At 42.7% G+C, this 16814-nt stretch overlaps 1 protein-coding gene across 6 annotated transcripts in view; it reads left to right on the top strand.

Moving 5' to 3' along the window:
• The window catches only part of mtor (mechanistic target of rapamycin kinase), a 90964-nt gene extending 74365 nt beyond the window's left edge, over positions 1 to 16599 (top strand). For all 6 annotated transcript variants that reach the window (XM_030422395.1, XM_030422390.1, XM_030422393.1 and 3 more), the window contains 21 exons: positions 1254 to 1371; positions 1894 to 2091; positions 2488 to 2588; positions 2744 to 2840; positions 2975 to 3073; positions 3185 to 3307; positions 3758 to 3940; positions 4670 to 4804; positions 6865 to 7039; positions 8523 to 8658; positions 8862 to 9009; positions 11896 to 12018; positions 12462 to 12544; positions 12635 to 12707; positions 12792 to 12866; positions 13397 to 13532; positions 14836 to 14901; positions 15005 to 15085; positions 15337 to 15417; positions 15803 to 15908; positions 16048 to 16599. In XM_030422395.1, the coding sequence (XP_030278255.1) occupies positions 1254 to 1371; positions 1894 to 2091; positions 2488 to 2588; positions 2744 to 2840; positions 2975 to 3073; positions 3185 to 3307; positions 3758 to 3940; positions 4670 to 4804; positions 6865 to 7039; positions 8523 to 8658; positions 8862 to 9009; positions 11896 to 12018; positions 12462 to 12544; positions 12635 to 12707; positions 12792 to 12866; positions 13397 to 13532; positions 14836 to 14901; positions 15005 to 15085; positions 15337 to 15417; positions 15803 to 15908; positions 16048 to 16063 (2353 nt within the window). In that variant the 3' untranslated portion in view covers positions 16064 to 16599. The remainder of the gene's footprint in view (positions 1 to 1253; positions 1372 to 1893; positions 2092 to 2487; positions 2589 to 2743; positions 2841 to 2974; positions 3074 to 3184; positions 3308 to 3757; positions 3941 to 4669; positions 4805 to 6864; positions 7040 to 8522; positions 8659 to 8861; positions 9010 to 11895; positions 12019 to 12461; positions 12545 to 12634; positions 12708 to 12791; positions 12867 to 13396; positions 13533 to 14835; positions 14902 to 15004; positions 15086 to 15336; positions 15418 to 15802; positions 15909 to 16047) is intronic.
• The last annotated feature ends 215 nt before the right edge of the window (positions 16600 to 16814 follow it).

The following is a 16814-nucleotide window of genomic DNA, read 5'->3' as shown; positions in this document are numbered from 1 at the left end:
TGACAACGGGCAGGAGGGGAATTTTTTTGTTCGTTTTTGCATCTTCCAGACAGTGACTCTGTCCGTCCGAGGAATGCATGTAAGGGAAAACACCTGTATACATGTCAGTCGGGATGGGTTCTCTCCAGACGCGCTGACACACTTTCGTGAATACAGGTCGGCTGTGTGGTATGGAGCACACCTGGAGCGGTCAGTCAGACACTCGCATCCATACAATCACGTGGATGTCTCCACTCTCTCCTGAAAAAAATACAGGCTTTTTTCACCGCATTTTTTTTTTCCTTTAACCTAAGATCAATAACTCTGGCGTCTCCTGTCAAAATAAACATGTTGTTTATGGAAACAGCTCAGCATAGACATGCTGAAACCGAACTGTATGCTCGCATGGAAAAGCACTCGGGAGAAATGACGTAATCCTGAAAAGACAGTTGGAGATGCTTTGCAAACGGTATTCAGACTGCTGTCAGATGGGTCGACAACACAGTGCTCGCCAATTGCTCAGTATGAGACGTATCTGTCTTGTCTGCCAAAGACAACTAATTTGACTATTTGCCGGTAACCATTTGTGTTTATGTGGGTGACGGACAGAGCTAAGAGGCCCTCAGGGATACCACAGATCTCACTGTAAAGAAGTGGGAGTGTTTTGGATAATTGAAACTCTCCAGATGTAATCCCAGAACCTTTCAGCAGATAATCACACGTAGCCTCAAGTAGCGATGTTATTGATAAATGTCTGCATGATTTCCAAGTCTTTTATCATCACCTTGCTCCTTTTTAATGGACTGCCCTTGGGTGTACTGAATGTCCCTGCCAACTCTTTTATAATCAATGACAACATAAGTGTGGTTATAACCTGATGATGTTTCTTCATGACTTGTCCCAGCAGTGCATTTGTTTTCTAATTGCTAATGCTATCGTGTAGCCATTTAATCACTGCAGAGCTGCGAATCGGTAACATTAACCTTAGTAACTGTTCTGGTCTCATAAATGTTGTGATGTTTTAGTTGAATGCCAAAGAATGTCACTGTGATTATTATTTACAGAATGAAGTTTAAGGGCTTGTCATAGGAGCTTCAGTGGTTGGTGCCCACTTGATTTTTAGCTTGCAGTTTTTGTAAATGTGAGAGGGGGACTCATGATCTTTGATTCACAAGGTTGAACTTGTTTTTCTTGAAGAAATAGAAATAAAAGCTGTTATTTTAAGTAATAACCTCATATCAAATGTCTCCCCTCTTTCCCTTTCTTGCATGTAGATGTTTCTTGAAGCTTGGGGAGTGGCAGCTCAGTCTGCAGGGCATCAACGAGAGCACCATCCCCAAGGTCCTGCAGTATTACAGCCATTCCACAGAACACGATCGCAACTGGTACAAGGTCAGTCCCTCTCCTTTCAACTCTAACCCTTCACTTCTGACTCCTCTCTTGCCGCAGTAAAATCCCAGCTGTGTTGGCAGGAGGTCGCCCTGATGTGTCACCCGAAAAACTTTGGACCCCGTTTTATTACCCTTTAACCAAACATGCCATAACAGCTGTTTGTTTAACTTTTGTGTGTGCATAGCTCGTTTATTTTGAGATTGCTACACTGATGGTGTCTCTTCTGTTGCATCAAAGATAGGAGTTAAGAATCTCTCTGCTATTTCTTGTCGGAGCTTGTGCTGCAGGCTACACAGATGTCCCATTGCCCACATGTCCTCACCAGCTCCTTTCAGCTTTCAATAGTTGATAACTGGTTACTAACAAACAGTAAAACAACTCTAAAGCTTGGATCAGTAAAATAAGATCCCACCAGGGGACATCTGTCCCTCAGTACAATGGAAAATTACTTCATGAACAATGTTGAAGTCATTTCCAGTTCTAGAAAACCAATTTCACCCCGTTTGTGCCATCTCTCGACAGGCCTGGCACGCCTGGGCAGTGATGAATTTTGAGGCGGTGCTTCACTACAAACATCAGAACCAAGGGCGCGACGAGAAGAAGAAGCTGCGTCACGCCAGCGGTGCCAGCGCCAACAGCGAGGCCAGCAACAGCGACAGCGAGGTCGACAGCACTGACCACAGTCCCGTGCCATCACCGGGCCAGAAAAAGGTCAATGAGGTGAGAGTCACAGAGAGTTGAGCCCTCTACACACCTCGGCCCTTCAGTGTTCTCCTCTCCTCCCAGCACTTTGGGTCCAACTGAAGTAGAAATCTTTAGTTAAGACAGCTATAAATTTTGGAGACAAGTTGAGCCTTGCTTCAGCCTGACAAGGTATTATTATGTCAGTGCCCTTTTCCTGTCTCTGTTGGTAGAAAGGGTTTTGAAAAAATCATGTCAGCTTTGCTTCCAGTAATGATAAACTCCTGTATTTTGTTCTCTGACTAAAATCCCTGAAAGACTGTCCAAACGTTGCCATCGCCAAGCACAGTTAACATGAACAGTACAATATGTTCTCCAGTATACTTTTTATTGCCATGCATGAGAAAGCATCCGCTGTGTGCCGTCCTTCCACAGGACCTCTCGAAGACGTTGCTCCTGTACACAGTTCCTGCTGTTCAAGGTTTCTTCCGCTCCATATCACTGTCCAGAGGCAATAACCTGCAGGACACACTCAGGTTAGTTAAAGGACTGTAACATACACGTTGGACAAGTTGTCCACGCAAACAAACCACTCATATTCAAGGACAGCCATCACACAGGTGTGTGGGGACAGGATGACCTCTAGTGGTTGATTGGAATACTAAAGCTTTTGACTTTTTGTTCTGTTCAGGGTTCTGACTCTGTGGTTTGACTACGGTCACTGGCCTGAAGTAAACGAAGCGCTGGTGGAGGGAATCAAGACCATTCAAATAGATACCTGGCTTCAGGTAATGCATCCATAAAAATAAAGAAAGAAAATGGTGTCAGTTCTCGCTGATATGAGCACAATGTTTCATTAGACTCTTCACAGGTAAACCTATGTGACTGAGTTTCTGTGTCTCTATCTCTCTTGCCCGTGCAGGTCATCCCTCAGCTCATAGCTCGAATCGACACTCCTCGAGCTCTAGTGGGTCGCCTCATCCACCAGCTGCTAACGGACATCGGACGCTATCATCCTCAAGTAAGTCTGCATGTTGTTCCACAATATCAACCAGGGCCAAGAACCCATTTGCCGTGGTAACATGAAGCACGACTGTCATGACGAGTGACGGTTGGATTGTTCACCTTCCAGGCTTTGATCTACCCGCTGACTGTGGCCTCCAAGTCCACCACCACCGCCCGCCACAATGCTGCCAACAAGATCCTGAAGAACATGTGTGAACACTGCAACACTCTGGTTCAGCAGGCTATCATGGTACAGGGATTTGATTATTGTACTTACAAATTTCATCTTAATCAATATTTATTGTTCACTTACAAGAGTTATGCAGTTGTGTTGTTTCTCAGCAGAACAAATTTGTCAGTTGCTTCGTCTCCATGCATGTTAAATGTGGATCAGTTAACCAAGAAATTCTGACATGCATATTCAGCATTACAACAATAATTTCTCCTTGTCTTCATCTTTCTTTCAGTTTAATCACTGTTCCCATTAAAGAAAGAAAGTTGCGTCATTAGAAACGGGCATCAACCTCATACTCTGCTACTACTGTACTGTTTGAAATGGAACTTGTTGTTTTCCTTATTTCTGGATAAACATCTAGAAAACTTAAAATAATGTATAAATTAGATAATGACCATAAGGACCAGCTATCCCATAGTTTATACTTCTGAGATCAGTCTGACCTTTTCATCCTTCTTCACCCAGGTGAGTGAGGAGCTGATCCGAGTGGCCATCTTGTGGCACGAGATGTGGCACGAGGGCCTTGAAGAGGCGTCTCGTCTTTACTTCGGCGAGCGCAATGTCAAGGGCATGTTCGCCGTGCTCGAGCCTCTGCATGCCATGATGGAGAGGGGACCGCAGACGCTCAAAGAGACCTCTTTTAACCAGGTTCGTGACTTCTCAGAATGGTGTTGAATTCAGGGTCTGCCTTTGTTTACTGCAGCGCCACAGACTTGAGCCTCTGCGTGTCTGCTGATTACAGCACTGATTAAAAGCTGCACGAATGTTTGTTGTTTTGTGTGCAAAAGCATGCCACAAATGAAGCTGTGGCTTTTTGATCTGTTGTCCTGACATTTAGCGGAAACTCAAATACAAATACAATAAAGGAACATTCAGTTCCTGATTGAGTTGCTAAATTTTGTTTCCCAGAGGTAAAAAAATCAGAAAACATAATATTACATTTGTACCAAGTTAGATCCATTCATGGTAATTTGTAGTCTTTTCTGGTGGTAAGTGTCTTTAATACTTCAAAAAATTGTTAAAAAGTAAAAGTTGAAGTAAGTGAATATTTTTAAAGGCGTTGTTAAATTACATACAAATCATTTTTTATCACCAAAAGTGAACTGTGGGTTTGTACACTGGCCTTTTTACTTTACAGCCACAAGTCATACCAGTGACCCTGACTCTCTGCACAAGCAGTATCCGATGTTTCCATTCAGGCTGCCTTTGCAGATGTGCTCTATTAAAATAAAATACTTAGTAGATCCCGGATTAATCAAGTTGGAACATTGATGTTTAACATTCATTTTTATAGACCAGCTTTGGCAAACCATTTTCATTTAATTGAATGAGTCATTGTACAGGGACAGAGCGTGTTTGTCTGACTTTGTCCTGCAGGCGTATGGCAGGGACTTGATGGAGGCTCAGGACTGGTGCAGGAAGTACATGCGCTCTGGAAATGTAAAGGACCTGACGCAGGCCTGGGACCTGTACTACCACGTATTTAGACGCATCTCTAAACAGCTTCCACAGGTGAGTGAAACTACAGACTATCTGTTGTATTCTTTTTCCGTTTGAACCACATTCTAATACCCGATGCAGTCTGCCCCAGGAGTGTGCTCAGACATAAATGTACACCAAAGAAATTATGTAAATGTTCTTCACTATATTCGCCAAAGGAGCAAAGAGATACAGACATGTACCAGTGAACCTCAGCTGCACGAACTAATGTAAAACAGACAAATGTGGTTGATAAGAGTCTGCTGAAACAGCAACTCCGAGGCTCCTGGGAAAACCAGAGCTGACATCCCTCCAGCTCTGCATTCCTGTGTCCATTCCAATCTCCCATCAGATGGGATGAGCTATATTTTGTCTTTCATGTCCTGCCTTGTTCTTTGAGCTCCTGTCAAGTAAATCCGTACATTCTATCTCTTCATCCCGTAAACTGGTATGAAGAAGGAGCGGGCAGTGGTTGGAAGATGATGATAGAGAAACAAGGGGCGTTCACTCATTCATTTCAAACCATTGAATGAGATGCCAAAAACGGTGCTGAAATATGTTGAAAGATGGCAGGATGTGATGAGACAGAGGGATGATGGAAGTGAAAGAGGAATGGCAGAAGATCACGGGGGAGCGCCGTTCCTTTGAGATTATGCTCTCAGCAGCCAGTCTATCAACCTAATGATGAGGGACACATCAGTGGTATCAGGTCAAATGTTACAGCAAACTTCCCTCTGGGTGTTGGTATGTGGTAATGACGTTAACTTATCTTTTCTGGCCCAGCTGTCATGTATCTAACTGTTTTTATTCTGTGCAATGTTCTTAACATCTACCAAACCACAGTTAAACAGCAAAACACAGTAGGAGGGCTGTTTACTTGATTATTAAAATACTTTTTCCTTGACCAAAACCTCCAGTGTTCTCCAGATAAATACATTATACAGTATTTTTATACCAAACTTGGATTTTGTAACATGCTCATTGAAGGATAATTCCACTATTTTTAAATCTTGGCCCTATGTTTACATATTTTATGTATTTATCTGAAGTTTAGGAATCAGTCCAGTAGATCACCACACCTTTTTTGCCACTGAGAGGCTGGGGTTGTTTTTTCTAAGTGCCTGACAACATTACTGAAAAGATTCCTTCAGAGAGAGACACCTTGTTTGTTAAATAAGACGCCACAAGACTTGCTCAAGTTGAAGTATCGCAATTGACAAAGGCAGTCAAAATTTGTTTTTAAAAAATGTTTCATTTACACTTTTTACATTTTTCTTTACCAAGTATTATCCTTGTGAGCTTGCATGTGGAAACACTTTCTCCTACCAGCTGGATTAGCTATTTCCGCTTGGATGAATCTCTACAAGATGTATTTACTTTTTAGAGTTCTACTAAAATTCAGTTCGCTATGTCGTGGGCTAAAGTGCTCAGACTTTACGTACACCAGGTTTTGTTGCTCCTGCAGTGGAAATAAAAATTGAATTATAGATGACATTCCTGGCAGCGATCATCACGTTGTTGAACAATGACATTGAAAATAGTTCTGTCAGGAGCTCTTGTCTCACGTGGCAAATGGAGACGGCAATCCTATTTGACACTGAGGCATGGTCCTGCTCTCGGGGATGCACTCCCTGCTGGGGAGTTACAGTAAGCAGCATGAAATACTCTGCCTTATAATAACATGCTGGGAGCAAAGCAAATATTCCCCCTGTGGGCATTAACATAGAAATAAACCATCTCCAGGATGCATGTGAGCCGCAGATCCAGAGCAGGTTGCAGCTGTGATGAAGAAACCATACATTAGCATTCAGAAGTGAACTGTAAAAGCCTGTAAATTGTCTTCCAGAGTCCAGTTTGATGCGGTTTTAAATCACTGATGGTTGAATGCAGACAAGCAGAGAAAGCATTTATTGATGCACATAGAAAGTGAAACGCTCGAGAGTCATTTATGAGAATATTTTCTTCAGTGCTTAGCTTGGATATGAGCCAGTGTCTGTAACACTCAGCCACTGTTGGCAGGAGCTGTTTTGCCAGTGCTGTTGTTTGATTGTCTCCCCCTGTGCTACATCCTCACCTCATCATCTTTCCTACAGCTGACCTCCCTGGAGCTACAATATGTGTCTCCAAAGCTGCTGATGTGCCGGGACCTGGAGCTGGCTGTACCAGGCACTTACGACCCCAACCAGCCTATCATCCGCATCCAGTCCATCGCCCCCTCCCTGCAGGTCATCACCTCCAAGCAGCGCCCACGCAAACTCACCATCATGGGTAAGATTAGGAGGAAATTGCGCAGGCCTTGTGGCTCCGAACCCATTAGATTAGGAAAGCAGATGAAAGAATATCAGTAGTCAGAGTTGCCGACTTTCAGCAGGCGTGGGCCATCACATTAGAGAAAATTCAGCGAACAACAAAGGCCACGATTTATTCTGAATTTATGAGTCATGGCAAAGTTCTGTGAGGATAAAACACAAGAGTAAAAATCTTGTGAAGCAAACAGAAGCGAGATCAAACCAGCAAGAAAGTTTAACCAAAATGAATCCAAATCATCACAGAAAAAAAAGCCAACAGTAACTCTGCGGCCACGAAGCTCATGTCGTGAGTCACCTTTTTCTCATTTTCTCTCCCAAAAGAAACGGTGCATGCAGGCGCAGATTAAATGATCAGATAACGCCTCAACACTGTCCACTGGCATTAATTTTAATACAGAATTAAATAAGCCTGACACCATGTTCCCTCCAATGTTTTGTGAATTGAAATACAACACTGAAGCGATGAAGTCACTTTGTTTTAAAGCCAAATCCTCAGATTATCAATCACACATGGTTTCCTCTACTTCTCTCTCCTCCAGAGCTCGATGTGATACCTTGTTGTGGAGTATCCTCTCAGTGTTACACAACATGCTCTGAAAAAGATGATAACCAATAAATCAAGTGACCTCTGGAGGAAGACTTCAGATTAAGACCTGTCACCCGCTACAGCCTCAGATTTAATGTCAGCGCTCTCCGCCTCTAGTGACACACAATACAGTGCTTACTGGGATTGTCATTAGGGGCAGACTGAGGTTACAACAGGGACTCTGTCTTACTCGTTCCACTGAGAGGATCGGGTAACTCTATTAAAGATAGTGTGGCAATTAGAGTGTCAGTGAACTCATTGTAATGTGGTCTGTTCAGAACACTGAGGAGAATAAGATAGTGGAACAATAAGATGTGTGACATCATCAATTACATTTTCCTCTCTTTAGCGCTTAAAAACTTGATTCTGCTTCATTTGACCGAGTTCATGTCAGAGTTCATATGTTGATGTCCAGTGCATAGAAGCACATTTTCTGCTGCTTATGAGAAGACTAAGACAAAATCAACAGATAGAACTTCAGACGGTACTTTCAGCCTGGTACTGTGTTGGTTCTGCTCTCGGGTTCCTTTCCAGTACAGTTATTTTACCACAGTCCCTCATATCTGTCGCTCTGGAATGCCAGGCCAAACCGAGGGTGACCATAAAGCGAGGCATTATTGGTCCAAAGCCTACAGTAGGAGTGATGTGGTTCTAATGAAATCATTTATTGCCCGCTCAGACTCAATTCACATCGCTCCAAGCGAAGGTAATGGTGATGCAGCTGCAGAGCAGCAGGGGAGCACCCCGGAGAAAACAACCAGTCCTGCCAGATCCAACCATATAATGATCCTTATATAATGCCATCGCCGTTTTTTGAGCAGCGTGTCAGTGTTCTGTTTTGTGGCGCCCTCTGCAGGCAGCAACGGTCACGAGTTCATGTTCCTGCTGAAGGGCCACGAGGACCTGAGGCAGGATGAGAGAGTCATGCAGCTGTTTGGTCTGGTCAACACACTGCTGGCCAACGACCCTGCGTCCTTACGGAAGAACCTCAGGTAGACAGGCAGTTCACGCACACAAGAGCATCACCCACACACACACACACACACACACACACACACACACTCTCCCTGAGGTACGTGTCTTGGGCACACATGCTTGTATACTCTCACAGCTGAGGAAATTAAGTTGATAAAACTAACCCTGAAACCTTGACAATTAACTCTCCGCTTGTTTGTGTTTGTGTTGCGTTCATCAGCATTCAGCGCTACGCAGTGATCCCTCTGTCCACCAACTCAGGCCTGATTGGATGGGTGCCCCATTGTGACACCCTGCATGCCCTCATCAGAGACTACAGGGAGAAGAAAAAGATTCTGCTCAACATAGAACATCGCATCATGCTCAGGGTGAGGAGCCGTTAACATCCACTCGGTTTCTTCTTCCTTCTTCCTTCTTTCAATAAACAGAAAACACCCTCCATGGCAGTACTCCATTACAGTTTTCTCAGTCAGTTAAGTCAACATTATTAGGTATGCTATTATGTTATATACACGTTATACTATGTTATTAAATATGTATATCCATCTATAAATAAGCGCTGCCATGATATAAGATTTTAACTACACCATAATCATGGCCAAACAAGTTCACAATAACAATATCGAAAAATTATGCTTGCAATCAAATCTATGTTACATTTTCTTTACTGTGTGTTTTGTCTCTTATTTTAACAAATAAATGATCCGCAAAATACGAGTGTAGGGATGTGGAGAGAGTCTGTAGGCATAAGCTTTAAAAAAGTGTGCAGACAGAGCAATTGCACTTATTTCCATGTGAAAAGGCCACAGATGAATTCAAAAACAAAAGATGCTCATGGCCTAACATTCTCATGCACGGTATCATCACATGTGTATGTTTAATGCAATATCAGTATGTCAGCTCTTAATGTGCCGGCTAATGTGATTATCACAATTTCGCCTAGTTTAAATGGCCTTACATGTCGGCATATCACCCCCTGTTTTATGCCAACTGTTGGTCTCATTCATGAAATGTTTGTAAATGTGTCGTTTTCATCTAAAACAACCACACTAAATGCGAAATAGATTCATCTAAGCTGAAGAAGCATCTGTTTTCAGTGATTACGCTGATGAATACCAATCAGCCTTTAATGAAAACGCATTCGCAGCTCCTTAATTGTCACAAATTAACTACATATCTATGCCTCAGAAAGCTCAATTAGTCAAAGGAGAACACACACACATAATCGTCCTCACTGAACTCTCACTACAGTGAGACTAAGTGCCTCAGATGACACATGTAAACAGCAGAGGAAGAGCAGGTGAAGACCCTGAGAGTGGTTTGATTGAAAACGGCACACTGACAAAGGTCTTAAGGTCAACTAAAGAAAAACAGCGAGGCTACAGGAGGAGGACAGGGCTGAAGTTCAAGAATTAGTGGCCCACAATGCATCATGTCCAAACCATGATTCATTGGTCAAGAGGATAAAAAAGAAACAGACTGAGTAAACGAGTGGGAAGTGTCTCCCAACCTGTCCTTCAGTTCTCCTTTAATCCAACAGTAAATAATGATGATGATTGTAATAAGCTGCAATTGAAAATAAGCCTTTTGCTTTTCAAAGCTAGGCAGATATTCAAAGAAAGCCTGCCGAATCGCTTTTTTCATCAGTAAAAGTGAACATTGAACCGAAACATGACTTGTGTAGTTTGCAGTCTAATTTATCTCAGATGTGACAACAAATACAGGCAAAGAAACCATGAATGGAAATTGCCCTGCACACAAATGCTAATCTGCTGGCACGTTTAAAACCATAGTATGCTGCAATGTTTGGTTGCTGTTTGAAAATAAAGCACTCAAAGTTGAATCCTCACCCCTGCCTCACCTCAGCCAAGAGGTCAGAGGTGGTCAAGTGAGCTGGACAGTGAATAAAGAGAGGCCGCAGGGTTACCGAGAGCAAAGCAGTGTAGCAGAGAGAGAAAACATTATATTTTTTATCGTTTTACACTGTTTACATTCGAAAGACCAAATAATAACGTCCACAGCTCCAAGCAAAGGTGCAGCATTGCTGGATTTTGTGTGAATTCAGCTGAAGTGCAGCTCCCTTGAGGTTGGGGCTAAACTATAGACACACTCATAGACCAGAAAGTTAGAGCAGAGCAAAGCAGGCAGAGCGGAGAGATGAGGCAGCCACGTTTTTGTAAAGTACCACCATTGCCCTGTTCTTAGTTTGGAGCTACACACCACTGCACAAGGGTTGATGCCGAGAAAATGTTCCAAACACAGCAAAATAATAACAAAATAAGAAATAAAAGGCAGCTGCAGATACAGATGCTAGCAGTCCTTGCATTGTTTTAATTTAATTTGCGAAGACGCTGCATGATGCCCTCAAGTAAGACTTGTGAGTTCATTATCAATTTACTAATGGTGTGTAAGTTATTAATGATGCATTACATTCAGTTTAAGCCTCCTAAAAGACGAGAGATTAAGCTCACCAGTCAATCAGTCAGCTCATTAATCACTTTCAGATAAAAGATGAGGAGAACTGCGGAGAGAGACAGTGATAGAATCTAATCTTTTGGAGTGGGCGACACTTTGTGTCTTTCTGAACACAAAAAACTTTGCGTGTGTTTTGGGTAAAGCATTATTCTGCTGCTGTCCACTACACACCTGCAAGGCAAACACAGTCTCTTACACTCGTACTCTATCAGGACCTGCTTGCATTCAGTTTTTAATTTTCCCTGAACAGCTTTTATCTTAAAATGAACACAATTTACTAGTTGTAATAACACTAGCATGTAGAATGTGTTAGGCTAATATATTTACGAGTTGAATTCACATTTGTTCACTGAGAGTTCATCAACATACTTGATGTAATATTCATTAAATAATATATTAACCTTAAAAAAGCACCTCATTCAGAGGCTGTGAAATATAATGTATGTTATTAAAGCTCAGCAGAATGCAGACGTGTATGAACAACGTTCAATAGCTGAATCACCCTTTGTAGCTTGTGTTTCCCCCCCTGTGGGTGTCTATCACACAACGGCTTCTGCCGTTGAAGTAAGTGAAGTAAGTGATGACATTTTGAGCACAATCAGTCATCATGGTGGAGGCCCAGGTTAAAAATAAGAATCATTATCCCTTTAAAATCCTTCCATTCACTCAGCTTTTCCTCTACTCTCTGGTTTCCAAAATGTCTGAATATGCTTCAAAAACAGATTTATTTTCTTTTCAGATTAAAGTGTGGTTTGATAATTGGGCTTTGTGTGTTTCAGATGGCTCCAGACTACGACCACCTGACACTGATGGAGAAGGTGGAAGTGTTCGAGCACGCCGTCAACAACACGGCTGGAGACGACCTGGCCAAGCTCTTGTGGCTCAAGAGTCCCAGCTCTGAGGTGAGATGCTCTGTCAGCACATGGAAGGACGACTGTGTGTTCAGCATCCAACCTCAGCTTTCAGTGGTTCTGGGATCAGTTATGGAAAAGATGACAAATTATCCAGATGTCCAAGAGACTGGCAGTAACCTTGAAAGGTTTTCATTTGATGCAGATGAAACACAGTAAGAAGAGGAAAACGTTTTAAGTGTATCTTAACACATGAGTGAAATAAAACTGAAGAATCAGTTTCAACAAGTGATTCAGCAGGACTTAACAAACAGACCTTTAAATTTAATTCATTATTTTTAGTACCTTCTGTGCTTGATGTTCTGCGCGCTCAAGTGTCTGAGCAGATATCTGAAGCCGCCTGCCAGAGATCTCTGAGCCATTTTCCGCTCTGATCTGCTCTAATGTTGTGAACCAGAATAGCTCCCATAATGCAGCTGTTATTCCTCCTCCAGGTTTGGTTCGACAGGAGAACCAACTACACCCGCTCCCTGGCTGTGATGTCCATGGTGGGCTACATCCTGGGACTGGGTGACAGGTGAGAGGTCTTGTATTATTTTGAGCAGGTTGTTAGAATAATGAGGATGACAGTTATCATCAATAAGGACACCGTGTTTCTGTTCCCCAGACATCCATCCAACCTCATGTTAGACCGGTTAAGTGGCAAGATCCTCCATATTGACTTTGGAGACTGTTTTGAGGTGAGGACACTTTCTCTCAACCTATTTATCCACTGATTAATTTTTGAATGTCACTAAAACTGACTGTCTTACAACCTTCAACAGGTCGCCATGACCAGAGAGAAGTTCCCTGAAAAGATCCCATTCAGACTGACGAGGATGCTGACCAACGCCATGGAGGTATGCAACTCTGTGCTGTCTTTTGCTGTGATAAACTCCTAGAAAGTGTGAAGAGTGTGGACCGGCTTAAAAGAGCCAGAAAGGTTTATTTCAGCTTGAAAATATTTGTATAAAAAGGAGTAAAGAAAAGTTGTGTTGACGTCCTCAACATTTAAACTACAAACACTTTACAGGACCTTAACCCAGCTTCTTCTTTTATACCTTGTGTTTCAGTCAAATCAGTAATTAATCTTTTACAAGTGTGCAGCGTTTCATTAGGAGTGGTGACTCACTGTGTGTTGTCTTTAATGAGCCAAGAAGAAAAGGAATTAAATATGAAAGCATTAAGACACTAAATTCTTTATAATTGTTAAAGTTTTAAAGTTATAAATACTTTAATAGGAAGATTCAAAGACCTCAGTGTACGCATCAGCACCGCTCAGAACACCAGACTTGACCTTCGACCTCTCTGTGATGCACAGACACTGAACCCTCTGATGTTGTGGAAGGTTTGTCTCCACCAGTAAAGGTTGTGTCTGATTGGGTGACAGGTGACCGGTTTGGACGGGAACTACCGGATCACCTGCCACACGGTGATGGAGGTGCTGAGGGAGCACCGGGACAGCGTCATGGCCGTGCTGGAGGCCTTCGTCTACGACCCGCTGCTCAACTGGAGGCTCATGGACAGTAAGAGATCATCAGCTGCCCACGTTCAGTAGATCCAGTGAAGGAACACAGACAGCACACAGATGACACGTTGCGGACTCGAATGGCTGTAACAGCATCACGTGATTAAAAAAAAAAAATAAACCAAGAAAAATAGATTTGTGAAGGTCAGCGTGTATTACACCACTTACTGTACAGTCGAAAAATCCTCTTTTGAAGTGGTTTGAGAGTGGAGCGGTTAAATTTAATCCGACCGGCCTAAAAAGACTAAAGTGTTGTCCCAGTAGTGAGATGGAAATCGATTTTGCTGGTATTTGGGAGAGAAATTGACCAAACGCTCAAAGAAGTGTTGTAGACATCTGAAGGTCTTTGGTTAAGTTGAAGTGAGCAAAGTGAATGAATGACTCCAGCACACTCTCAGCTAACACTGTCAGGGTCGCCTTGAGCAAGACATTTTCTCTGCCTCAGAAGTACACAATGCCGGAAATGTTATTGCGTTTATTTTGATCATTAAGAAATGTAGGTGAAATGAGGTATTAGAAACACTGTGTTGTTGCACAAAGGGTCTGTTTTTTTGACATGACACAATTCCACCCAAAAATGGATATTCAGTCATTATTTGCTCAGCCTCATGCTGATTGAAAGTCAGGTAAAGTTATTTCTGGCGCTTCACAGCACAGCAGTGTTGCAGCATTCTCCTCAACTACTGAAGTAAATGGAAACACTTTTTAAAATGTAAAAAATAACATAAGATAGCTCCAGACCATTGTCGGTGTAATCCAAGTATCCTGCAAGTTATTGGCACGGAGACTTGGATTATGCTGGACGAGTTGTATGGAACTTCAGTCATTTTTTTACATTTCAAAACCCCATCCACTGTTGAATCCCCAGAAATGTTTTGTGGACTTTAAAACTTCACCTGACTTTTCCATCTGCATGGGGGTGAATTAGATAATCACCAAATTTTCAATTTTTGGGGTGAAATTTTGATTGTCAACATCACAGGGAGGACTTTATCTGATGTAAAGTATTGTGAGCGCTTTCTTCTCACAGCAGGAAACAACTTCCAGCACGTAGATATATAAAACCTGACAGTCAATTTGCAAAATTGAAACAGATCTGCTCTTTTCGGTATTTTCAGTGAATGTCAGAGCCTTACCATTTGTAAAGGTTAAAAAAGAGTGTCATTTTTCTGCATTTAAAAAGGTCAGAACAATGTTTGCTGCTTCCTGTGTGATGGTGGAAGAATAGAATGTGGGGCAGTAATTGTCATGTTGAGGAAAAGCACGCTTGTTCTCACACATCTCACCCGTTTGACTCGCAGCAAACACCAAAGGCAACAAGCGTTCCCGCACCAGGACCGACTCGTACACCGCTGGACAATCAGTAGGTGAGTGCAAAAGTACTTCACCCGCAGTAAAAATTGAGGCCCTGTTTCTTACTTAACAATGTGAGAGCATGTCTACAGCTCTGACTGTGATGTGTCCTTGCAGAGGCCCTTGAGGGAATAGACCTTGGAGAGACCACGCACAAGAAACCAGGGACCACAGTACCTGAATCCATCCACTCCTTCAGTGAGTGATCAGCTCATTCTGTTGTTGGACAAGCCTTTTGTTCTCTCTCGGCTCCCCACTACAGCACGAGCTCCCCTCGCTGTCATAAATGATTGGTGCAACTGCTTCTGCAATTGCAGGGCAGCACTTAAGTCCACTTTGACTTCTGTCTGCTGCACAAAGAGAGACAGGGAGCACTTGAATTTGCTTTTTTCCCCAAGTTGTTGGAGGTTGATGGTCGACTCTGTTTTTTTTTTGTTGTTTTCTTTTAGTTGGAGACGGTTTGGTACAACCCGAGGCACTCAACAAGAAAGCCATTCAGATTATCAACAGAGTGAGAGACAAACTCACAGGTGAGTTCTGCAGCTCTCTAAAGCACCAACCCTTAACACAAAAAGGGTCAAAACATGAGAGAAAGCAGCTTTATTATTACTACAGGAATGAGGTTGGCATTGTTAAACTGCCTCAGGTAAGATGTTTTTGGTTTTTTTTCCCCTGAACTCACCACTCAAAAAAGACAGCTCAAATTCTTTATTGTAAAAGATTTATTCAGCTTGTTCGATGCAGCGAGCGGTCTTTGGTGCAGGACTTGTTCTGCGGACAAAAGCTCTCAAACAATCCAAAAAATTACCTGGGTGTCCCTGATTGAACTCCTTGAAAGCAGAGAGCCTCACCAGATTGAACACTCCGGCCAAGGTCTATTGTTTCTGATGCGAGCTTGTCCCCCCCCCCCCGCAGGTCGAGACTTCTCTCACGACGAGACGCTGGACGTGCCAACGCAAGTGGAGCTCCTCATCAAGCAAGCCACGTCCCACGAGAACCTGTGCCAGTGCTACATCGGATGGTCAGTGCTGCTGCTCGAGTTAATGAAACAGACAACAGTAACATGATAACCCCATGTGCACGTCGTCCTGTAGTTTCCCCAGATTTTTGTGCTCGACTAAAGTACATCTAGAGTAAATCTCTGCTCTTTCTTTCCACAGGTGTCCATTTTGGTGAAGAATCCTATCCGGCAGCCAAGGTTACACTAGACATTTGTTCTCCGGTAAACCAAGAGGAAGCACTCGACTCAAATATGTATCCACTGAAAAATGTACTTAAGGCACAGTGCCGAGCCTTTGAGGACAGATTTTTTTCATTGTTGTTGGTCTGATTTTCCAGTGGCATGTGTTCAGTTCACGAGGACGTATTTTAAGAGCTTTGGTTTTTACCTGATAATAGTAATTTAACTCAGAATGCCTCACTCACTTTTAACCCCATAACCACTTGCTAAAAGCTTTCCACAGCGGCCATATTGTAATAAGTTATGATATTTCTGACTTTCACAACCTGTTTTCCTCTTAGACAACCCACCGGTCTGTTCTGTCATGCTCATGTGTATTAAAATGACCATTTTCACTCACACGCTCTGCCTTTAACTAACTTAAACATTCTTTACAGTTTACTAATAACAAGATATAAGTTAAAAATGATTTGAGATGATCCTAATGTACTGTATGGGCATTTGTGTGCCATTAAACCCTGTACAGATACCACTGTGACTGCGCTGTGTTCATTTCACCGTACAGGTTGTTCATTTGGCTGAGCTTAAAAACTGAAATAATGCCAGTAGAGTGTAACATCAGGCATAGTTTCCATTCAAAGACGAGGTCCCTCCTCCCAGCTCTCCACTTGCTTTGCTTCTCGTGCCCACAGAGGGCACTCTGACTCCTAATAAGATCCTTCTCCTCCATCTTCTCAGGAAATGCTG

This window comes from Sparus aurata, chromosome 7, assembly GCF_900880675.1.
Source record: "Sparus aurata chromosome 7, fSpaAur1.1, whole genome shotgun sequence".
NCBI lineage: Eukaryota > Metazoa > Chordata > Actinopteri > Spariformes > Sparidae > Sparus > Sparus aurata.
The sequence above is the reverse complement of the archived record's forward strand: the minus strand, read 5'-3'. Positions and strand labels throughout refer to the sequence as shown.